This window comes from Lepidochelys kempii, chromosome 12 (assembly GCF_965140285.1).
Source record: "Lepidochelys kempii isolate rLepKem1 chromosome 12, rLepKem1.hap1, whole genome shotgun sequence".
NCBI classification, from domain to species: domain Eukaryota; kingdom Metazoa; phylum Chordata; order Testudines; family Cheloniidae; genus Lepidochelys; species Lepidochelys kempii.
Window position 1 is genome coordinate 33,028,068 of NC_136391.1, and position 15,938 is coordinate 33,044,005.

The following is a 15,938-nucleotide window of genomic DNA, read 5'->3' on the forward strand; positions in this document are numbered from 1 at the left end:
GCCAGAAATGCCATAAAGTCAGCTTTGGATCTAGTCAAATGACCCAATACTCTATCCTGAGGGTTCATGTTAGCCAACTGGTCACCTAGGCAAATACAACTAGATATCTACAACAAAAATCCTTTGCATGGAAACCAGGCAGCCCTTCGTTCTGTTGCAAATACAACAATAAATTGAAACAAAGACTGGAAAAGCTTTTTAGTCTGTTCCAATAGAATGCTAACACTCTTCCAACATCTAGAGTTTGGAATGACTCCTCTCCCTTATTACCATGAGGCTTTGGGAAAAAGGTTAAGAAAACTGGTTGGCTTGTATAGAAAGAGATGACTTTGTCTCATTTAAAAAAACAAAAAAAACCTTGGATGTGGACAAAGGTAGACTTTGTCTGCATTAAAAAAACATATGGAGGATCTGATACTAATGCCCTGAACTCCCCTATTCACCTGGCCGATAGAATGGCTATTAAAAATGCTACTTTCTTTGAAAGGTGTATCAGGTTGCTAGAGACTCAAAGGTGGGACCCATCAGCTTTGTTAAGGCTAAATTCAGTCTCCATGCTGGAATAGGACTCTGTACATGTGGAAACAGCCTATCCAAACCCTTTAAAAAACTTACAAAATCAGGTTGGAAAAAAAGGAGTGGCTATCCACACAAGGATGAAATGCTGTTATAGCTACTAGGTGTACCCTCATAGAGCTAACTACTAATCTTTGATGTTTCAGATAGAAAAGATAGTGCAACACTTGCTGAATAGAAGTAAGAATGGGGGCGACCCCTTTCAGCCTTGACCAAGTGGAAAAATTCTCTCTTAGTCAGGTAAGTTGTCCTCATTGATTGTTTTGTACTATTCAGCACTACTTCCTGCACTTCTCTGGAGCAGGACCTCTCTGCTGATGTTAGCCATGAAGTCTCCAGGCCGTCAGGTGAAGAGCATGAAGGTTGGAATGGAAGAGGTGGCTGTGATTTGGCAAAACTAGGTCTGTGTGAAGGAGGAGTAACAGGGACTGATTGAGAGGTCTGAGAGCTGTGAAAACCAGCATTGGTGGGGCCAAGCCATGGCCTTTAGCATAACACTGGCCTGGTCCTGTTTGGCCTTGTGCAGAACTCTTGTCAGAAGAGGGATGGGAGAAAAGCGTGCAATACAAAAGCATCCATCAATGAACCTGGGCTGTGTCCTGCTCTGAAGCAGAACTGGTGACATTGTGTTGTCCCTTGTTGTAAATAGATCTACTTGGAAAGTTCCCCAGAGCTGGAAAATGGACCTTGCTATGTTTGGGCAAAGGGAGAAGTCATGGATAAGCAACCTGCTCAGGTGATCTGCCAGCATATTCTGAGTCCCTAGGAGGTGGGCCATTTTCAAAGTATAGAGTTACTGATGCAGAAGTCCCAGAGCAGGATTGCTTCCCAACAGAATAGTGAGGTCTGGGCTCCTCCTACATATTTACATAAAATATGGTGGTTGTATTGCTGGTGAGCAACAATATGCCCCTTCCCCTAATGCAAGGAAGGAACGTCATGGAAACTAAATGGATAGCCCACACGTCCCTGATGTTTGTGCATACTGAGCTCTTTGGGAGACCAGAGACCCTGCATCTGCAGGCGGCTCAGCTGAGCCCTCCCCATCCCAGGTCCAATGCATCTGTGACTAAATTAAGAGTGTGAGATGGGGCAAAAAAACTCCCATGCATACATTGGTCGAGTCCATCCACCAATCCATAGAATATTGGATGTGAATTGGTACGTGCATTAACATGTCTGTGTGGTGCTTTCTTGGAGAATATACTTCTGCCACCTGGCTGTGAAGGAATTTGAGGTGCAGTCTGACATACTGGACCATATAAGTGCATGCTGACATGTGCCCCAGCAGCCTTAAACAACAACTCATCATGGTGAGAGGATAAGCCTTGCTTTAAAGTCCAGAATGAGGCTTTGCATTGTATGAAATCTTGTCTGCAGCAGTAAAGCCCTGGCTGTTGTCAAGTTCAGGACCACTCCAATAAATTTTATTTTCTGTTCTAAAGATGGGACTGACTTGTCTGAGTTGATCAGGAGGACTGGCATGTCAAAGGTGGATCAGATTTTGCGAATGCTGGACGCCAGCTGTGACCTGGATCGACCACTTATCAGCCAGTTGCCCAGGTAAGGGAATACATGGGCCCCTAACCTCTGGAGGAATGTTGCCACCAGTGCCATACAGTTTGTAAAAACATGTGAGGCTGTTGAGAACCCCAAGGGGGGAGGACCGTGAACTGATAATGGTGGCCACTGATAGTCAATCTCAGAAACTTTGTGTCCCTGATGAATTGCCACATGAAAGTAGGGTGTGCCCCTGCCTGTGTGTGTGTGTGCGCTGCAAGAGGCCGGAGACCCTAATTCAGCAAAACAGAGAGAGGGAATCCAGGCTGGTAGAGCAGGAGGGGCCCAGTGAAACCCCAGTACATCAGGTGACCTCCCTGAAAGAGAGTCTAACTCGTCACACCTTTCATCTGGGAGCTTCTTTTAACTTCCGAACAGTATCTCAGAGGGTGAAATTGTAGCATCCCAGCAAGTCTTGCTGGTTTGCAATACCCTTCTGGAATAAAGCCGTAATCTGCCTGTGGAATGACGCTTCCTCCCAAATAAGTCAGGATTCTCTCCGTCTGAATTTTTTGGGGTTGAAGCCTCGTGCCATGGTCTGTCTTTTTCATTAGCTGCTGGCACTGCAAGGGAGCCTGGAGGATGATGGTTATATAGGTGCTCAAACCCTGGGAGGGGACATAGTGTTATCTCTCTGCTCTTTTCACAGTCAGTAGTAGGGACGCTGGAGTCTGCCAGAGGACCTTGGTACGCTGTAAGCCTCATTTATCGGCAGAGCTATTCTAGCTTGAGCCGCAGATGTCTGAATGTCCACCAGCTTGTGGATTTTTCCCAGACCACGTCTGAGTGGATATCTATGGCCATAGCCATCTCCTCAACAACTCCTGAGGAATCGTAAAATCATCCAGAGGTGAAGAAATAGGCTCCGCTACAGTTGCCTCATTCATGGATGAGGAAGATGATGTTAACAGTAGAGGGGATGGTCCAGTGCCGCTTCTCTTGTGGCTGTTTATGAAAGGGATCCTGACTCTGCTTGGTGCCAGGCTCAGTACGGACACTATAGTGCTTGTGGGGACGATGCTCCTGATACCCAGCAGATGAAGCCAGCTGAGATGGCTCCAGGGACATTCTGATTGTAGGGAGGACGTCCCAGGGGTTCCAAAAGGGCCATTGGTATGGCCCAGTCCTCAAACATGCATAGTCCAAAGGTCCCTTCTATAAGTTCCCAGCTGATACTGATGCAGAAATCAGGGCCCTCCTCCGGATGGGACCGACTAGGTTGGGATACGTAGGATCTCACTTCAAAATCTGGTGAGGAAGAAACTGCTTCTTGAGATCAAGCTGATGCCATGCCGATTGGTGCCAGTGAAGAAGCTCAGACTCTAAAGACAGGGGTGCCTGAGAGATCTGTGGCTTTCCCCTAGATGGTGCTAGCCTAACTGGCACCCTGGAGCTGCTCAGTGAGGAGGTGAAGGTGCTGAAAGGTGTCTTAGCCATTGATGTCAGGTGAGTCTCTTGAACCGGTGATGGCAGCACCAAGAGTTTCAACAACTCTCTGATGGCATCAAACACCTCAGGAGTATATGGTACTGGGAAGACACATGGCACAAGGAGATGCCAATGAAGGTGCTCCAATAGCTGGTCTCAACAGGCCTACGCTGGGCTTTGGATTCAATGAACTCTCCTGTTTAGAAGTGCTTCCTCCTTTAAACACCCTCCTCAGTCTTTAGAGGACCTTATCCTGTTTGAGTCTCTTGAGGACCCTGGTACCAAGTCCAATTTCCAATGTCTCTTCATTGGCACCTGTGAGGCCGATCTGCCTCTCAGTATCAGTAGACTGGAAATATACTACTGACTGACGCCGCTGTGATGGGTACCCTGACGGAAGTAGAGTAGTGAGATGGAGGCCGTAGTGCCAATTCAGTAGGCGGATATTTTAATTTGGCTGCCCGGTCTATCTTTTGAATGGGGTTTGAAAACCTTACAAACGCCACACTTGTCACTCACATGAGCTTCCCACAAGCACTCCAAGGCAGTTGGGGTGAAGGTCACTATTAGGCATTGTCTTGCCACAAGAGTGGCAGAGCTTGAAATCTGGAGAACATGGCATATCACCAATACTGGGCCCAGCACCAAACTGATTGCCAGAACCACAAAAACTTTTTTTTTAAATTCACAACACTATCTACAGGTCCTATATACAGATATCAAGTAAAGACTTGCAGAAGCAAGGACCGGGAGCTTTAAACTGTCACGGGTGGTAGGAAGGAACTGAAGAGGGTCTCTGGCAGCTTAGCTCTTTATGCCTACACGGTGTGTGTGTGAGAGAGAAAGCACAGAGTGCTCAGGCTGACCTGATGGTTTGTGCTCAGGGTAAAAACTGTGCATTGGAGCATCCAAACACCTACTGCAGAACAGACATGTGAAATCTCTCAAAGAATGAGACATTTGGAAGTGAGGGACCAAAAAAGGTGGTGCATTGATTTTTATTTGATCCATCTCTGTATTGTTCATGCTGTCAACAAGTCACTTTTCACCCTCTTGCTTTTAGTACTATGATATAGGAAGCAGGTTCAGTTGCAGCAGTATTGAGACTTCTCTCATTTCCCCGGATGGACATTGCTTTCCTCTTCTTAACAGAAGGTTCTAGATAGAAAGAGGGAGCTGTTTTTTTCAGCTGAAGCAGAACCAGTAATGTCTTTAAGGTCATACATCTCAGGCTTTCATGAGGATTACCATGGCTTACATGTAGCAGGCTCATATCTTTACATTTCAGGGCTTTTTTTATGATCTTTTTCAGTTGCCTTTTGTTGTACTTGTTTCTTGGCAAGTTCTTGGTACTCTTTTCACCTTGAAGAGTCTGAGTAGCATGCAATTTGCCATTACTCCGTTCTCCTTTAGTGCTATCTGTCATAGGAGCAAAATTGAGAGAGTGTCTGCAACAGACTGGAACCTTTTCTTTTCCTGAAACTGTATCTCCTACAGCATGTGTAGTTAATTTGCGATTAGGCTTTGATCGATCTTTTATAGACTTGGTTGCCTGGGCCAATTCTTTTTTGGTAGATGGTGCTATATCTATGTGAGGTAAGTGAGTGACTGTTTCCTTTGTCTTTGGTTTTTTAGACTTATTTTGTACTTGGTAGCAGGTGAAGGGAGCATCTTTACAGCAGCCTTTTACCTGGAGGTACAAAAGCATGTTAAATGCACATTAATATAAGTGGATTTTATAACAGTAAAAATAAAAAAAAAATCATTAATGCAGTAGCTAAGTACATTTGTGGTGTTGATATTAATTGATTATAATTCTTCAAATGCTCTTTAGAACCAAAGCACCTGAAATTTACTAAGGACTTTTTTACTCTTGACCTCCCTTATAAAAGTTATTTTCAGCTCTTCCTGCAAGTCCTAAATCTGCAGAGACATTTTTGTGGTCCTTTTCATCCTTTTTGTGGTCATATAAAGAGATGACTGTTGTGCACGTTTTGGGGCAGTTATGTAGGGACATGACTTTCACAGATTTCCATGACTTTTCAACATCTCATATCGTCCTGCAAAAGAAAAACTTTTCCTTCCAACCCAAATCAACCCGAGGTTAATTTTGCAAAGGCTCGCTTGAATTTTTCTGATCTGCCATGAAATCCTCACCTGTAAGTGCAATTGTCTAGGAAGCTGAAACTCACTCAGAGAAACTCTTGTGGTGGTCCGCACCTTAGCACAGTCTCCAAGTTCACCCACGCAGCTACAATTGCATTCTACTCTCTGAGCCAAATTCTGATCTTAGTCTTGCCACCCTAAATCCAAAACAACTCCACAGAAGACAGTGGAGGGAAGGAAGGGTGGTTCTGTGGTTGGAGAAAAGGATTTAGAGGCAAAAGAGCTGAGTTTTAGTCTTGGTTCTGTCACAGGCTTACAGTGTGCAATACTTCTAACGTAAAAAATTCTTGATTTTTTTTTTCAGTTGGAGGTAATTGACATTGGAATCTGGCCTGCTGTCTCTGAAAAATGAGTGCTATAGAGTAGCTGTAACAATTCTTAACATCTTAGTGCCAAATTTTGCTGTTTATAATGATATAAATAAGTAACTGAGCAGTTTTTGGCCTCTACACAGTTTGATGTTATCTTGAGGTTTGGTTGGCACATTTATTACCCCCTTTTCTCCCTGTCTCAATTCTCTGACCAAAATGGAAGGTGCTAGTCAAACTCTCTAACTGTAGGAAATTAATGTCCTTTTGCCTTTCTGATCTTTACTTTGTTTTTGTTTGGAGTTTTTAAATATTTGCATTCATAAGTGTTACATGTAGTTTACCAAAGCTGCAATTAAAATGCCTAATAAATTTATAAAATCTAAATTAGATCTACAAGAATGGGGAGGGGGCGTGAATGTGAAACTAATTATCACAAATACAATAAATACTCTTGCTGAAAATGAAATACAAAAGTTAAGGAAAAAATCAAGGTGTTTAAAAATGAATTTACAGATATTTTTAGTCATTCTTTATCTAATACACCCATAAAACTTAGACGTTGCAGAAGCAAGGCTCATAACTTTCTGCTGTAACCAGTGTCTTTTTCCTATCATCTGTCAAATAAATTACTATCAGTAGTGCTGACATCCAGTTAATGCAAGTTTATTTAATTACGATACTGAACATGGATGGTGTGGCTTTCTCCTTCTAATCAATCATTTTTCTTTTTTCTCTTTGAAGCGTCAGTGTTTTCAATTGTCTGATAGACACCACCTTTTCTCTTTTCAGGCCATGGAAATGTCAGTAATTTCACAGGTCCTTATATAATGTTTAAATAGTGCTATCTAGTGAAAAGTGTACACAGTACTGTCTGAAGACTGGAAAGCAGATGTTTGGACTGATTCGCTCTTTCTACATGTTTCGGTTATTTGTGAAGGATCTAATTTAGTCTTAATGGTTTTCTGATGTTTCTTTTACAGCATATTTTTAAAATTAAGTACAATATTGGCGACTAGTAGAGAGACACCAGCATCCTACTTGTAGTGCTTATTCAAATATATCTTAAATATCTCTGCTCACATAAATGTCAGTTTATTTCTAGAGAAAAGGATATTTTACATTTAAATACAGTGTTATGGTATAAATCACTAGAGAATTTACTACCACTGCTACTTTTAATTAAGACCATAAAAATAAGGCAGATTGCATCTGTTGTCCTTCTGGCTAGGGTGTTTCTACCTAAAAGCACAAGACAAGTGCAGATATAGAACAGGGCACATATTGTAAAACGAGTTAGTCTATTATAAAATGGATGTTGGGGGGAGAGAGAGATAACTGACCTACCGAATGATGTCTCTATTCTGACCGATATTATCATATATGTGCAACTGTAGTACTGTGATAAAATTGCATAGTTAAGACAGACCCCTGGACTTTCTACTGCCTTGATTCTTGTAAACGAAATACAATAGATATTTCCTCTAAAAAACAGTGGTGGAAATTATTAAGACTATTTACAGCCAGTTCTGTTTTTGAATAAATAACCGTGTATTCTCATTCCTGTTTTAAAAGCATGAGAGCACCAAGTGGAAAAATGAACTATCTTGCTACAGTATTTGTGATCTAAAGTTATAATACAAAGCACTCAATTCTTCTGTTATGCCAGATGCACCAAAAAATCCATTACTTCACAGAATGGAATGTAGGTAAGAAGAATTTATTTTCATTGTCCTGGCTAGATTTCTAGTTAAATGTATCTTTCTTGTGGTAGTTCACATATGTCTACAACTTCTACCAGTAAACAAGCACCACAGCATATCAGATGTCTTCAAAACTAGCCATTATAAAAAGAACTCTTCTAAATGTTTAAGGAAAGGTGAGGGAGGAAGGAAGAAATCTTATATTGGAAATACAGGGACAAATCCTACAGTCAATATTCAGGCTAAAGCCTCGTTGAAATAAAACACCAGGTCTTGTAAGAGATAATGGCTCAGTAATTTTGCCCCAGTACACGCTGCAAAAGCCAGGCTATCTAACTGATGATTTTGTTCCCATTTGAGGATGACCCCACTACTCCTGACCCAAACTCATATAAATAATTATCTTAGAACTATGTATTCTCTAAATTTATCGCAAGGTATTGAATTTGCCACTAGTGACTGCTGTCAAAGGGGCTTATTTTCCATAATCACTCTTCAGGAAAAGGAAGTAAAATAAAGGAAGTTTTTTTTAAAAAAGGCATTAATTCATCTCCAGTTACAGCTGAATATCTAACACCTAGTGTGGTGTGGGTTCCCCTCTCACCACAACTAGCTGAACATTCAGTAGGTGGCACTCTTCCCTCCACACTAGAACCACTATATTGTATTTCAAGTGATCTCTTGCAGCTGATCAAGATCAAATAGAAGGCCTGACCACTTCACAAATGAACAGTAGTGACATAAGCCATTGCACTCTGCTTTAATTCCCACAATAACTTCTATTGGAAAACAGCATTATTCACATCTGCCCTAAACTATTATGCAACAGTGATGTGTGTTGTTGAAGGGCTGCTGTATTTCTCCCCTAGAGGTTACTGCACATCAATAGTGGGCAATTTCTTCATGTAGTTTTTTAAAATAAAGAAGTCCTTTCATTACTTAGCCTTTGCTTCTAGTTACTGCCTAGAAAGAGCCTGCTTTCTCTCTCTGGATCTAAAGCAGTGCATACATGAGGGTGAGTAAATAGTTAATATGTAGAAGTCTGTAAACTGCTTTGAAAGTATCATACTATAAAAATATGAATTCTGGATTTAACTTTAATCTCCTATGACTGATTCTCTGAATCTTAAATCAGCTAGATGGTAAGTTTAGAGCTCTGGCGTAAGAGTGGAACTTGTGATATTTGGGAATTTTTAACTCGTATTATCGTCCCTATTACTTCCAAGTTACTGTCAAATGCATCAAAAAGGGGGAGAGAATAAGTAAGTGGCTGCCAGTCACAGGAAATCTTTGACTACTGAGAAACATGCAGTCATTTTGAATGTGGATAACTTTTATCAAAGCTATTCTAAATTGTGAATGCAAATTTAACCTGTATTTTATGGAGGAAACTGTGACAGCTAATTAATCAAAATGAAATGTACATTTAACACAGACAAAACTTGATATCCAAGTCCCTCTGTTTAATAACAGATGAGTCTGGCCTCTGTTAATAAAACATGAAAACAAAACAAGGAAGCATATCCAAAAAAATACTAATAGTACTTAAATCAATAAGTAGAAAGGTGGTAAGTGAACATTTAACCATGCCACTGTGAAAGAGCTGCTGTTCCTGGGGCTACTTGACTAGTTCTGCTGCTCTTTTAAGTCCCAGTTCTGCAAAGCATTTAAGCGAATATTCAGCCCCATGGATCTCTATTAAACTGAAGCACATATTTAAAATAAAGAACATTCTTAAATGGCTTGCTGAATAGGGATGAACTCAAGATTGTGCTAAAATGCATTGTTGAGCCAGGTTCCCCATGACCATACTTGGGCCTTGTCTGCATGAACAATTAGACTGTGGGGCAAGCTGGGGTGCGAATCTGTCCCACACCAGTCTGCCCTGCTCTACACTGTCTGTGTGCATTAACGATTGTTAAAGTGCTTTGAGCTAAGGAGGACTAACTCAAAGCACTCTGACAAACTTAACATATAGCAGCAGGGTGTACATGGACAGGTAAGAGCATGGCAGGCTAGTGTAGCATAGATTCAGACTGTGGTAAGCTGGGATGTGAATCTATGCTACACTAGCCTGCCATGCTCTTAACTGTCTGTGTGCATTAACGATTGTTAAAGTGCTTTGAGCTAAGGAGGACTAACTCAAAGCACTCTGACAAACTTAACATATAGCAGCAGGGTGTACATGGATAGTTTAGAGCAGGGCAGACTGGTGTGGGATAGATTCGCACCCCAGCTTGCCCCACAGTCTAATTGTTCATGAGGGCTGCACCTGAATGAGGTGAATGCACTTAGTTCCAGTAGAACTTTAAATAAATTAATATGGGGCAATGGGGATTTAGCATACTGTCTACCATAGACAGAGATAGTTAATCTATAAGCTGGAAATTAAATTATTTGGAAGTAACGCATAGTATTATAAACTGATACATATAAGTAGCACCTACAGAAATTAACAAATGGACAGTCTCTGCTCACAAGGAGCCCAAGTACAATGTATCTTCAATCTTTTTCTCATCATATAATGAGTTCAAACAAATAGAAGAAAATGACATGAAGTTACAGTATAAAAATGTTAGGTCAGTCTAGAAGACATTGCGGTTATTGCAACATGGCTGACCGTTAAGGAAGGGAATAGTCCAGGAAGCAGTTGCACCGCTTGTGTGTTTGATTCATTTCCTTGCTTGGCCTCTGAGAGACTTCTGTTTTTAATACTGTTGGTGAAAGGACCTCTGATCTCATCATATTTTGTGTACTGTATTCCTTTTGTATGCAGATACTGCATGTTAGCAAGATGACTGTACTTTCTCAAAGAAACAGAATTAGAAGTGGTTATAATTTTTCTATCTGGCCAAAGAGCACAGGGCCAGTGTAACTGCTCAGGGCCTCCTTGCAGGAATGATGCTTTTGGAAGCTTTGGGACAAAGGATGATGGTTCGTGAATTTGTTTCTCCTTCACTGTATCATGAATGATACAGTCAGTTTGTTTCCCCCCCTTTTGTTCTATTGTTTTAGTACCCTTACTACTGGAAGCAGTCTCAGCTGAAGTAGCATTTAGCATTTTCTGATTTGCCTGGGAGATAGCTGCTTTATTCTTCTTAAAAGAAGGATCTGCACTATCTTTTGGAGTTGCATCTTTCACTGGTGGCAATACCAGCAAAGACTTTAAGTTTGAAGATTCAGAGCTATCTGAAGCAGGCATGGTAGGCTCAGGGGTCTTTACAGCTTTACTTTTCAGGGCTTCTGGGTTTTTCATTTTTTCTGGGTGCCATATACTGTATTCCTTTATTGGCAAACTTTTCTTTTCACCTTGAAATGTTTGAATAGAGCACAACTTGCCATTACAGCTTTCTCCCTTAGTTCCATCTGTTGTAGAACAATTGGAAGACTCACTAGAATGGACTGGAACCTCTTTCTTTTCTGAAACGGTATCATCTATAGCACACGTGCTTAATTTGCAAACAGATTTTGATTGATCTCTTGTAGTCTTGGTTTCTTGGCTCTCACTTTTGTCATTAGTTTGCCTCATATCTAAGCAAAACAGGCAACTGTTGACGGTTTCATTTGCCCTTGATTTCTTAGCTTGCTTTTGCAACTGAACGCAAGCAAACGGAGCAGCTTTACCCCAGCCTTGTACCTGGGAACAGAGAAATATGTTAAATCTAAATACTAGTTGCTTCTTCACAAAAAAAAAAATTAACTATGTACAATGTAACAGTAATTATTAACTAATAGCATTTATGATGCTACTTAGGTTTATTGTTTGGACCAAATTAACAAGTAGTTTTTTATTCTTAGCCAGGCCCACTTAAAAAAACCCTGTATTCAAAGAAGTTTTTTATTGACAGGAAAACCAGTAGACTCCACAGATTTTTTTCATCCCTGTTCTAGTTTTATGCTTGCAGTGCTGTTCTACAGAGTCCTACACTGCAAGCCTCAGAGGCGATATCCAAGACCATGAAAAATCCAATTTCCATTACATTATATTATCTTTTGAAAGAAAAACATGTTCTCTTCCTCCAAAAGTCTTGAATCTGAGAGATTACTATAGCTTTCCTTAGTTTCCACTTCTTTACTAAACTGAGTACAGAACAGAATTGTGATGTTTCTTTTATGATCCATGTACAAAACAAATGCATTTCTAGTGCCATTTCAATCAAACAATCAAAACAACATACGTTCCACTGCTGACAACTAGACTGCTGACTAGGAGTGGATTTTACTTAGCTTTTGATTCACTAATATTAATCTCTTGCAGGCTTCAACAGGACAACCTTCCAGTTGAGAGGAGAAAACCACATCACCTGCTACTGACTGCTTAAAATTAAGAGCTCAAAAACTGAAATACCATTTTACAAGATCCCTCTTCAGAGCTCTACACTAGCAGCCTACCTCTGCATAATTAAATGTGAAAATTTAAGACAGACTCTTACCAAACATAGAAGTAGTGACCATAAACTAGAGGTGGAAACAGGACACAAAAAGCACATCACCTACACAGAGAAGTGATTTCGCAACCAATCTGGGAGAAGAGAAAAGCTTCTTTTTGCGCCACAGTCCAAAGTGCAAGGAAGTGGGAAAGACTTGCTTATATTATGAGAAAACCATTTACATTAAAAAGCAATGAGTGGGAAGAGACATGAATTTGAATGGGACCTGATCTGGGAGTCATGCTCAAAGGCCACCTAGCTGCTTAGGCCCCAGACCCGATTTATGCAGCCAAATACCTACCTTCCCCTGGCTTGTGAATCACTTTGGGGCCGAGGTAGGAGATAAGCATCTGGATGCCCCAGAGTCTAAAAACTTAAGCATCTAGGGAACTTTCACAGTGGAAAGTTAGGCAGAGTTGGCTTAAGCATCTACAGCAGTGGTTTTCAACCTTATTTTCATCTGCAGCCCCCTACAAGTTTTCAAATGGAAGTGTCTCTCTCCTAGTCCCCAACATTGTACTTTAGAAATTCACCTTTGGAAATTCAACCTGTGGTCCACGGACCCCACCATAGAAGTCTTAGACTGAAAACTGACTGAATAGAATTGCACATGCTCAGCACAGCATTTGATGCAGCGTGAGAAAGGGCGCTGAACTGTGAGCTTCTATGGTAACGATGATACTTCCAGGTTTTGACCTGTGGGTGGGGGTATTCACATACTTTTGATTGGTCAGAAAAACAGAGTGCCTTTCCTGGGATCTGAAATTTAATTTTCATAGTTACCTATCGCAGACCCCTGAGACATAGTCTGTGGACCCCCAGTTGAAAATCACTAGTCTTCAGGGTTAGGTGGCAGCCAAGCAGGAATTTCATGGAGTGCAGAAGTGCTGCATACAAGACGTAGACACCTAAGCTTTGTAGATCACACCTTTAAAGTTTAGAAAGTCTTAGCTTTTCAGTTATATCAGCAGGTACCAGAGAACTTAGACCTAGAAATATCTACTCAACTCAAGAAGTTACAACAAAATAATCGGACTATCCAACACCATCCTCACCCCACTAACTGTATTCCTAACCACAAAAACCGCTTTTCTATACAGATAGGTCTGCCCTAAATATAGGTTACAAGAAACCAGTCTAGAAGACTGCATTACTGCAGGGGGAGGAGGAAGACAACTTTAACACAAGAATGTCTTTGGTGTATGTCCACACCTAACACTGGATAGAAAACAGTTGTTTATCTTAGTTATTTTTAACCTTCTAAGCCCCCCTAGAATAGGGTTACCATATTTCAGGTTCCCCAAAAGAGGACACTGGGAGGGGGAAGGGGGAACTGGCGGGAGGTACAGTTGGAGGAGCAGTAGGGGATACCTGTATCAGTGGTACTCACTGGAGGTGGGGGGCAGAGTCGCTCCCTGTCATGGTGGCAGGACAGTTGGCAGAAGCCCAGGATGCAGCCACAGACAGTGCCTCCCTATGGACCCCCTCCCTACGCCTGGGTGGGCAGGATCTGGCAGCTTTGTCTGCAGGGGAATGGACCAAACAGCTGCTGATGCAGGGGAGATACCAATCAGGAAGCGGTCTGATCAGGGCTCTTTCTGAGCTGCAGCATCTGCTCTGAAAAAATCCCAGATATTTCCTGTTTGAAAAATCCACCTGGACAGAGGACGGAGGCTCAAAAAAAGAGGCAATATCTAGGAAAACCTGGACATATGGTAACCCTACCCTAGAATGGGAAGACCTGAACCTATTGTACACACACAGTCATTCTAAAAAATTCATAATCTTAAAACTACAGAAACCAGAAACCTCAAAAGCCATTTCCCTCTGTGACACAAGAGAACTGTCCCCCCAGCTGAACTATTTGTTACTACTCTGATATAATCAATACTGTACACCAAATTCTTAAGGCATCTGAACCATCACAACCCTACTTGCCTTTTCTTCAAGAATCTCATCTTTTTTTTGTAGGTAAAAAGGCAACAAGCAGCTTTAATCAGGATTACTTCAAACCATTTATGGGTGAGTACCATTTATACTAACCACTATTAATATTCCTTCTATTCAACTTCATTGGAGCTACAGGAGAGGAACTTACTTGGAGGTTTAGTGAGGTTTTTCGGTATTCCATATGTCTATGCTACAAGATAGTGACAGACATTCCATTTCATTCTGACTAATCTGCAGCTGTAACAAACTAGATCTCTGTTTAGTTTAAGAATAAAACCCTAAACAATATTTTCAGTATGTTCTTAAAGTTACTCCATAGCTACCTCTGCTTTTTAAGCAGCTCCCTACAACTATTTTGAAGCTCCTAGCTTTTTGGTGTTTTTTTTAAACATTTGTAGTGTTAAATATCTTGTTTAAAACAATCAACTGTTGATTTGTCATGATTTTCCCCCCATTCTCAACTTTGACTCTGGTTTAGCAGCTTTAAGGTATCCAGAGCAGTATCTGCTGACTTTTCAAACTACATTGTATCAAAACAAATGAATTTTTAAATAGCCATTGTTAGCTAATATTCCAAAACTGCATTTGAGAATTTTTTTTGGCTAAGTCATTTTTCAAGACATAAAATGTAACTTACAGCTTCCTCCCATCCTGTCCTGATGACATATTCCAAGGACCTTTCATCTTGTTCAAATACATTCTCGCTGATGTCAAGAAGAGTATAAACTTGATTCCTCTCTCTCCTCTCATTTGGGTAGATACATTGCCACTTGCTTTCCTCTGCTTTTTTATTGGTAATGCTTTTTTCTAAATCTACTTCATTCTTCTTGGAGGAGTTCATCATGGTCCCAGCACCCCAAGCTTCTACCCTTTAAAGCTGCAAAAAGATCTATGTCTTAGATAATCTATCTGGCAATTATTGTTCAGATATCCTAATTTTAATGCAAGGAGTTTAGGGCTGCTGCACCACTGAGCTCCCTGAAGACCCAATCCCAAAAGGATTTTTTTAACTAAAGAACCAGAATTGGGTATTTTATGCCAGTCCCTTAGCTTAGGCTACTTTGAGCCACTTCCCCCCAGCCCCTTTCCACCTACATCCCCCCCTCCCGCGCTTCCCCCTCGCCCTCCCCCCCCATTCCCAGGCTCTCCTCTCCCCTCTCCTCCCCCCATTCCCGGGCTCTTCCCTGCCCCCTTCCACCCTGCCCCCCGTGCTGCTCCCCCCCCCTCACCTTTCGGTCCCGGGGCGCTGGGAGATGGAGCCGCGCAGGCCACTGCGGTTGTTCGCAGCCCCCTTCCCACCCCGAAGCCGTTACCCTGGGCGACGCGGTGGGGGGGAGGGGGGCGGAGCGCGGCAATGAGCGCATGAGCAATGGGGTGCGAGGTGCGACACAAACAGCCTGCGGGGAGGGGATGGAGGGATGAGGAAGCAGGAGAAGGGGGAAGGCAGTGGGGGGAGGGCTGGAGTGGCTGGCAGGGCTGAGGGAGGAGGCAGTGGCAGGAGGGGTAGGGATGGAGGGATGAGGAAGCAGGAGAAGGGGGAAGGCAGTGGGGGGAGAGCTGGAGTGGCTGGCAGGGCTGAGGGAGGAGGCAGTGGCAGGAGGGGTAGGGATGGAGGGATGAGGAAGCAGGAGAAGGGGGAAGGCAGTGGGGGGAGGGCTGGAGTGGCTGGCAGGGCTGAGGGAGGAGGCAGTGGCAGGAGGGGGAGGGATGGAGGGATGAGGAAGCAGGAGAAGGGGGAAGGCAGTGGGGGGAGGGCTGGAGTGGCTGGCAGGGCTGAGGGAGGAGGCAGTGGCAGGAGGGGGAGGGGATGGAGGGAT

General features: G+C 42.4%; 1 protein-coding gene and 1 long non-coding RNA gene across 4 annotated transcripts; one reads left to right on the top strand and one right to left on the bottom strand.

Annotated features, from left to right (window-relative positions):
- Window positions 1-417: 417 nt before the first annotated feature.
- LOC140896353 (uncharacterized) lies at window positions 418-13,626 on the top strand. The gene is made up of 4 exons (XR_012154528.2): window positions 418-1,312; window positions 2,022-2,139; window positions 7,614-7,747; window positions 12,000-13,626. It is a non-coding gene; the product is annotated as an uncharacterized LOC140896353 (long non-coding RNA).
- Window positions 3,549-15,521, bottom strand: C12H16orf46 (chromosome 12 C16orf46 homolog). Of its 3 annotated transcripts, XR_012154527.2 has the most exons (4): window positions 15,351-15,441; window positions 14,759-14,998; window positions 10,189-11,378; window positions 3,549-5,254 (listed from the first exon to the last, which is right to left on the bottom strand). XR_012154527.2 is itself a non-coding variant. In XM_073308025.2 (3 exons), exons 2-3 carry the CDS (start codon window positions 14,963-14,965, stop codon window positions 10,317-10,319), a joined length of 1,269 nt encoding a protein of 422 aa, XP_073164126.1. In that variant the 5' UTR covers window positions 14,966-14,998; window positions 15,351-15,441; the 3' UTR covers window positions 6,539-10,316. The 3 variants fall into 3 exon arrangements, 2 of the variants coding, with proteins under 2 accessions (XP_073164126.1, XP_073164128.1); XM_073308025.2 differs by lacking the exon at window positions 3,549-5,254 and having other exon boundaries at window positions 6,539-11,378; XM_073308027.2 differs by lacking the exons at window positions 3,549-5,254; window positions 14,759-14,998 and having other exon boundaries at window positions 6,539-11,378; window positions 15,351-15,521.
- Window positions 15,522-15,938: the final 417 nt, after the last annotated feature.